This window comes from Dicentrarchus labrax, unplaced genomic scaffold (genome assembly GCF_905237075.1).
Source record: "Dicentrarchus labrax unplaced genomic scaffold, dlabrax2021, whole genome shotgun sequence".
Lineage (NCBI taxonomy): Eukaryota > Metazoa > Chordata > Actinopteri > Moronidae > Dicentrarchus > Dicentrarchus labrax.
The window spans coordinates 25,960,687-25,969,046 of record NW_026136704.1 but is presented as its reverse complement, the minus strand read 5'-3'; the positions used below and the strand labels follow the sequence as shown (position 1 = coordinate 25,969,046).

Sequence of the window (8,360 nt, the reverse complement as noted above, 5' to 3'; positions counted from 1 at the left end):
TGCACGCCACTGGCTAGTAATATAAAAGAATTATATTCATTCTAAAATCACCGTGTTAAAAGATTCTTTCAAGCACTGCCAGATTGTGGGCCCCGTGAAAAGATATCATATTAGGCCCCATCACCACAGGCCAAGCCAACCCTGCACAATTGCAAAATTCTGTATACAGTGGAATTCACTATTTTAATGCAAGACAGATATCTATTCATCATTTATATATATATTCTCTATGAGAAATATGTTATAGTCTAAATGTAATTTTAATGGTAAAACTCTTGAATGGACAATTCTCTTAACTAAAGTAAATCTTTTAAAATAAAACTTAAATATACATGTTAATCAATTGAAATAAATAATCAATATCGTCTATAGAATTATATAACAGAAGAATAAAATTAGCAGCAGATTTTTCAACTAAGTATATATACCAACTAGAAAATCAAAGTGGACATGGAAAGCGACCATTAATCAGTCTACATCAAAGCCATGGACACATAACTTGTTGTTATTTTTATTATTGTTAATATTATTATCATTGTTATTTTTTCATATTAAATGTTTTTTAAACATTGTCTGTCACTTAAATACAGACTGAGACAATCAAAACTTCAAACTGTCCAGCAGCCTTTGAGCAAGATGTGAGCAATTTTAGTGGAGCAGGGCGAAATGTGAGCATTGAGTGATATTGAGCCCCGAGCGGCTTTGAACAGGAGAGCAAAGGGAATGAACAGCTCCGTGAGGAAGGCACTGTTCTGTTTCTTTGCAACCAGGAAGACACCTGGACCCTATAAAGCAACATTAACAGTTTATGAAAAAAATGGGCTACTTCGTGACCTTTAGAGGTACTGTTAGGCCTTTGGACAAAGCTGGGTTAGCTGTTTCCCTGTTTCTAGCATTTGTCAAAGTTTTTGAACAGAAAACGCTAATATGAAATGTGTTTATAATAATGAGAAATTGTATAAATTGTATTTATGTGCTTAAACAAAGTTATAAAGTTTTTACAGTACAATAAAACAACAGAGTAATGTGGAGACACAGAGTAATGTGGAGACACAGAATAGAAATATGTTGGTAGTGATGACTGAGTCTTCTCTTTTTGGGTCTCTCGACCCTGGATCTCCTTGCCTGAGTAAGGAACCAAATCAGAATTCACTTTATACCAGACCTTAAAATGTGACTCATAGAGGATTTTCTCAATTGTAATTATGAGACTGACCATGCAATGCCTGATAGCAAAATATTAAAATTGTTTCTACACAGAGATGGAACACATTTGAAACAGCAAAGGAAAACACATCACTTGATTTTATGAATAATTATATCGTTTTATTAATTGCACTTACTTTAATGTATTTTATCCAGGTTTTATGCTGATGTTAATTTTCCTAATAAAGAATTTCTTTTTCAAGTTTTCTTTGATATCCTTGGTTTTGAAACAATATATTACAGGGTTGACAGCAGCAGGTAGAAGACTGTACATCATTACAACAACAATGCGAACTGGAACACTGAAAGTGAATCCCACATTATTTGCCAGATACACAAAACATCTTGGCATGTAAAACAGAAATGTGATGAGAAGCTGTGGCATGCAGGTTGACAGGGTCTTGATGCGGCCCTCAGAGCTGGATATTCTCGTGACAGCCAAAATGATGACAAAATATGACAAGACAATAAAACCCAGAGGCAACAACAAACAGAACATGGCAAAACCAAATGCAACTACCTGAACCTCTCGTACGTTCTCACATCCAAGTGATGTTATTGCTATATGGTCACAATAACAGTGTACAATAATGTTTGAATTACAGAATGGCAATGCAAGACCATCTATAACTACACCCACCATCCATAATATTGGCACAAGCCATGATATTCCACAAAGCACAGACACAGTGGTATTTGTGAAAAGAACTGTGTAACGCAGTGGAGCACAAATTGCAATAAAACGATCAAGGGCCATCACCATCAGGATGAAAGAATGAGCTGCCCCCAGACAATGAACAAAATACATTTGTGCAAAGCATCCATAAAATGAAATAATGCTGTCACCAAACCAGTATTTTGATATAATCTTTGGCAGAGTAACAGTCCCAAATGCTAAGTCAGTTAATGCCAAGTGACAAAAGATCAGATATGTAGGTTTGTGAAGAGACCTTTCACATTTAACAAACACTAAAATGAAAATATTTCCTACAGCTATAGACATGAAAAGCACAAAAAGCAGGGCTGACACAGGTCCATAATACTCTAGTGACAGTTCAGGAAATCCTAGGATGAAGAAATTTTTTATCCTTGTTACATTAGTGTAGAACATAGTCACTTGAATTCACAGTCACAACCTATCAAAAAGAAAACACAGAAGAATGACGCAGTTATTAAATGTGATTAGAAGTTCAAGAAAATATCAAATAAAATGGAGACATTAACAATTGACCTAACTTCTTCGAGTCTTAAAAGGATGTAAACAAAGACAAACAAAGCACAAGCCACTGTAGTATGATTCCATGTTTTCTGTGGAGGATCTTAAGTGTTAATCTTACCTTGTAAAACTTACAGTGGATCTGCTTCCATGAGCGCACTGCAACACCTCACTGCAGTGTCACCTAATGTATGTATGTTGAACATCTTGTTTGATAGTATTTAACAAAAACAGGTGGTTCCCAGAGGTCATACTCCCAAAAGATTTCCACCAGTTCAACTTGGGTCAGTGTTGACATGAGACAGGACATGTTCAATAAAATAGTTTATGGTTTCCAAACAGTGGCTTAATTTGCTTGCACCACCAATGCGGTTGGCTTACAGGTATGTTTGATCGTTTGTGAGAAATTGGCATTATAAGGCCAATTTGTTTGCTGACCCCTGCTTAAATCAAAGTGCTTTGGTTGCCTAAAGCTATCCGAGACTCAGGGAGAGAAGTCTGGATGTGAACCTAGGCCTCCAGTTACCACTGAACACTCAAAATACATCAACCCTTCATCAAACTCCTGGTAAAACAGCAAACAAGCCGGAGCAAGCAGAATCCCTGAAGCAGTCAGTGGACATACTGGGGCAACAAATGTCAGCATTCAACAACCGTCTTACTAAAAGTAAAGGTCTGATGAAAGGTTTGATGAGTGGAAACTTTGAAAAACTCACCAAGATGGAAGGTGTTGTTGAATCTCTACAATCTCAAGCCACGGTACTGCTGGAAATGGTGGATGACCTCAAAAAAAGGTCCAGGCGTTTTAGTCTGATGGTAATTAACATACCCAAAGGAAGCGAGAAGGACCAGGATCCGACAAAGGTTGTATCTACTAATGGAGGTGCCCCTGTCCCAGCGTTCTCAACATCCTCCGGAGATAAAGCGAGCCCACCACTCCCTCACACCCAGACTAGGAGATGCTGGCGTGGTGAAACCAAGAGCTTTCATGATCAAATTCCTCTGTTTTCAGGACAAAGAACGTTTTAAGATGGTCCAGGCAACACAGGCTCCAAGTTGAGAGTATCCCTGGACATCAGCACCACTCGGGCTAAAAAACGAGCTGCATTCAATGCCGTTAGAAACTCTTTTAACCTGAAAGGAATGAAATTCCACCTGCTGCATCTTGCTTGTCTCCAGGTTTCATTTCGGAGCGATAACTACTATTTAGACTCACCACAAAAAGCTCAGGAATTCTGGAACCAGTGGGTCACTCCCACTGGTTAGTGGATACTAAGCCGGTTCAAGGGACACGAAAGCCTCATCTGCACTAAATGCATGTTAATGCCAATGGTCATTCATAAATGGACCATTCTGGAAAAGGTGACCCCGAAAGTCGATGGCCCTTGTAATTTCTCCAAGTTTGTTTGCTGCTAAATAACCTGGTGTGGACAGTCAGGTATGGAGGCATTTGGCACTAAGCAGTGGCATTGTAATCTACTTTTTCTCTCTATTGTTTCTTAAAACTTTACCATTGTTACTTTTGTCTGTTTGCTAATGGTAAGACTTGGTTGTCAGGGGTTACCTTTTTGCTATGGGTGTTACCCTCCACTAATTCCCTTTATTAAGTTACTCTGTTTTAAGTTATAGACAAACACCTATCAGGCATAACATTATCACCACCTGGGCATCCTGGTGGTCATAATGTTATGTAGCCCCATACACAACAAACTGGGATGTATTGTCTGTTCTGACACCTTTCTATCAGAACCAGCATAAACCTTTTCAGCAATTTGAGCCACAGTAGCTTGTCTGTTGGACCGGACCAAACGGGCAGCTTTCGCTCACCACGTGCATCAATGAGCTTTGTTCTCCCATGACTCTGTCTCTGGTTCACCACTTTTCCTTCCTTCGACCACTTTTGATAGGTACTGACCACTGCAGACTGGGCACACCCCACAAGAGCTGCAGATTTATTTGGCCCTTGTCAAAGTCACTCAAATCCTCACGCTGACCATTTTTCCTGCTTCTAACACATCAACTTTGAGGACAAAATGTTCACTTGCCGCCTGATATATATCCCACCCACTGACAGGTGCCATGATAAAGAGATAAACAGTGTTATTCATTTCACCTGTCAGTGGTCATAATGTTATGGCTGATCGGTGTATTTGCAGTTACAGGAGCCTTGCCTGCTCAGGTGTGTTAAGGAGGTAACAGGTTTAGGTCATATGTAAGTCAAAGGTTTATAAGATCCTGCTAATAGTTCTAGTGCTTTGAACAAGCTTAGGAATGTTTTGGTGTGATCATTGGGTCTCTGTTCTGAGAGTTTTCTTTTTGGGTATTTGTGCTTTAGGTCCTACAAGGCTGTTTTTTTTAATCATTATTATTTGTTTTTCTCTATTTTCTACTTACTTTAACAAGGCACTATGTTACTTGTCTTTGCATACACCCTAATGATTGATTATGGGTAATTTAACACAAAATGGAGAAGCATGTCTAAGTTTCTTGTCAAAGGAATCAAAGGCCCAGTTAAGAGAGGTGGCATATTTTTCCACTTAAAACACCTTAAAACTGAAATAGTCTCCTTACAAGAGACTTGTGTGACCATCAGAGATCATCAGAAGTTTAAGGCACCTTGGGTCAGTAGCAAAGCAAGGCGTACAGGTATTAGTCCAACTAATGAGATAGCTGACACACAAGGCCGTTTTGTAATAGTTGATTGATCGGAGCAGCCCTGAGTGGCTTTGAACAGGAGCAAAGGAAATGAACAGCTCTGTGAGCAAGGAGGGGACATTTTTGCTGCTCCTCTCCGCACTCATGTTCTGTTTCCTTGCTACCTCAAAAAGACTGCAGCCAGACACCTGGACCCCATAAAACAAAATGGATTAAACAGGATAACAGGCTACTTTGTGACCTTTACAGGTGCTGTAAGGCCTTTGGACAAAGCTGGGTTAGCTGTTTCCCTGCTTTTAGCATTTGTCAAAGTTTTTGAACAGAGAATGCTGATATGAAATCTGTTTATAATGAGAAACTGTATACATTTTATTTATGTACTTAAACAAAGTTATAAAGTACTTACAGTTCAATAAAACAACAGAGTAATGTGGAGAGAAAGAATGAAAATATGTCAAAACATGAGCTAAGAACACAAGAAAATAAAGTTGACAATAATAAAAAAAAAAAAAAAAAAAAAAAATTGTATTGTATTTTATCAAGTTTTTGTGCTGATGTTAATTTTTCTAATAAGGAATTTCTTCTTCAAGCTTTCTTTGATATCCTTGGTTTTGAAACAATATATTATTGGGTTGACAGCAGCAGGTAGAAGACTGTACATCATTACAACAACAATGCGAACTGGAACACTGAAAGTGAATCCCAAATTATTTGCCAGATACACAAAACATCTTGGCATGTAATACAGAAATGTGATGAGAAGCTGTGGCATGCAGGTTGACAGGGTCTTGATGCGGCCCTCAGAGCTGGATATTCTCATAACAGCCAGCACAATGACAAAATATGACAAGACAATAAAACTCAGAGGCAACAACAAACTGAACATGGCAAGACCAAATGCTACTATCTGAACCTCTCGTACGTTCTCACATCCAAGCGCTGTTATTGCTATATGGTCACAATAGCACTGTACAATAATGTTTGAATTACAGAAAGGCAATGTAAGAGCATCAATAACTACACCCACCATCCATGATATTGGCATAAGCCATGATATTCCACAAAGCACAGACACAGTGGTATTTGTGAAAAGAACTGTGTAACGCAGTGGAGCACAAATTGCAATAAAACGATCAAGGGCCATCACCATCAGGATGAAAGAATGAGCTGCCCCTAGAAAATGAACAAAATACATTTGTGCAAAGCATCCATAAAATGAAATAATGCTGTCACCAAACCAGTACTTTGATATAATCTTTGGCAGAGTAACAGTCCCAAATGCTAAGTCAGTTAATGCCAAGTGACAAAAGATCAGATATGTAGGTTTGTGAAGAGACCTTTCACATTTAACAAACACTAAAATGAAAATATTTCCTACAGCTATAGACATGAAAAGCACAAAAAGCAGGGCTGACACAGGTCCATAATACTCTAGTGACAGTTCAGGAAATCCGAGGATGAAGAAATGTTTTATCCTTGTTACATTAGTGTAGAACATAGTCACTTGAATTCACAGTCACAACCTATCAAATAGAAAACACACAAGATTGACACAGTTATTAGATGTGATTAGAAGTTCAAGAAAATATCAAATAAAGACAAAAGACAAACAAAGCATAAGCCACTGATGATGCCATGTATTCTGTGGAGGATCTTAAGTGTAAATCTTACCTTGTAAAAACTGAATCTGCTTCCATGAGCGCACTGCAACACCTCACTGCAGTGTCACCTAATGTATGTTGAACATCCTGGTTGATAGTATTTAACAATAAACAAGTGGATCCCAGAGGGTCATGCTCTCAGAAGATTCCTACCAGTTCTACCTGGTTTTAAGGCTTATGGCCATGAAAAATAAATGTTCACTGAAGTATTTCCCTTGTTTCCTTATGATATCTGCTCGTACCAACAAAAGCCCATTTAACATTTTTACGTTTATGTTTAGGCACTTTAAACTCTTGGTTATGGTACTGTAGTGTTTGGCTTATAGGTATGTTTTGATCGGCTGTAAGAAAATAGCACTCTACGGCTCAAATAGGTTTTCTGGCACCAAACAGAAAAATCTTTTCTCTTTTGATAAAAAAAATCAATTTTGGTTAAATTTGCTCACCTAAGTGCTTTGATTGCCTAAAGCTATCCGAGACTCTTGGCGAGAAGCCTGGATGTGAACCTTGGCCTCCAGTCAAATATATCAACTCTTCATCAAACTCCTGGTCCTGATCTGCTAATGGAGGTGATGGGTCCCAGCGTTTTCAACAAAACAGAAATAGAGTGAGTCCACTGCTCCCTGCTCTGAGCTTGTGTTGGTGATGATGGACGTCTTCTCTAAGTTCATCCAAAGCATCCCCATCCGGGATCAGAAGGCCTCCACTGTGTCAGAGAGTGGTTTTACCACTGTGGGGTCCCTGCCCGCATCCATTCTGACGAAGGAAGAAGTTTTGAGAGTGCCTTGGTTCAGCAGTTGTGTGAACTGTATGGAGTACAGAAGACTCTAACCACTCAGGTTAATGGCCAATGTGAAAGATTTAACCTGACATTGCATAACCTGCTGCGCACACTCCCTCTGGTCCAGAAGAGCCACTGGCCTGAACATCTCCCCCAGTTGGTACTAAATTATAGCACAATCGCTCATCAGTCGATGGGTGAACCCCCTCACTTTCTTATGTTTGGCCAAGAACCATACTTGCCTGTGGATTTCCTGCTTGGCCATCACCAAGAGCCAACAGCAGGGAAGTTCTGTGGTTGGGTGGCAGCGCATCGGAAGTGCCTGCACATAGCCTTTGACTCTGCAAAGGCTTATTTGGAGATGGCAGCCAGACAAAGGATAGGTCTGCTTGTTAGCCTGCTCTGCTGTTGGCTAGCTGTACTTTAGTTTGCCCTTAGCCTTTAAATTGGTTTTGCTTTAATCAAATCAACATTTGTCCTAATTTGGGTTTTTGTTATTTTGTTCATTTTATTTCAAGATAGCTGCTAGGGATAGTTGTTACTGCTTGGGTGTCTTGCTTAGTAACAGTGTGCAGTATTGTAACGGGTGGGTGCAGCGGTGTTTGTCCAGGGCCTATTGAACTGCAAGTGTGTATATTTTTCTCTTGCGAACTCTCCTGTCACTCCCCTTGTGTGCTTTCGGTTGTTTGTCAATAGTTTAGTTGTTTTTTTGTTGTCTTTTTATTTGAGGGCTTACAGACAAATTACCCCGGCTGCTTTTAGCTGCAGCCCCTCCCCTAAGTTAAGTTTTATCTGTCACTTGATTATTGGATCTTTAATCTCTGTCAACTTGGTGAAATCA

General features: G+C 39.3%; 2 protein-coding genes across 3 annotated transcripts; both read right to left on the bottom strand.

Moving 5' to 3' along the window:
• Window positions 1-937: 937 nt before the first annotated feature.
• LOC127362861 (olfactory receptor 52E8-like) lies at window positions 938-2,632 on the bottom strand. Of its 2 annotated transcripts, none has more exons than XM_051399107.1 (2): window positions 2,544-2,632; window positions 938-2,342 (listed from the first exon to the last, which is right to left on the bottom strand). In XM_051399107.1, exon 2 carries the CDS (start codon window positions 2,315-2,317, stop codon window positions 1,355-1,357), a length of 963 nt encoding a protein of 320 aa, XP_051255067.1. In that variant the 5' UTR covers window positions 2,318-2,342; window positions 2,544-2,632; the 3' UTR covers window positions 938-1,354. The 2 variants fall into 2 exon arrangements, with proteins under 2 accessions (XP_051255067.1, XP_051255068.1); XM_051399108.1 differs by having other exon boundaries at window positions 2,558-2,605.
• Window positions 2,619-6,801, bottom strand: LOC127362862 (olfactory receptor 52E8-like). The gene is made up of 2 exons (XM_051399109.1): window positions 6,749-6,801; window positions 2,619-6,600 (listed from the first exon to the last, which is right to left on the bottom strand). Exon 2 carries the CDS (start codon window positions 6,573-6,575, stop codon window positions 5,616-5,618), a length of 960 nt encoding a protein of 319 aa, XP_051255069.1. The 5' UTR covers window positions 6,576-6,600; window positions 6,749-6,801; the 3' UTR covers window positions 2,619-5,615.
• Between the last annotated feature and the right edge of the window lie 1,559 nt (window positions 6,802-8,360).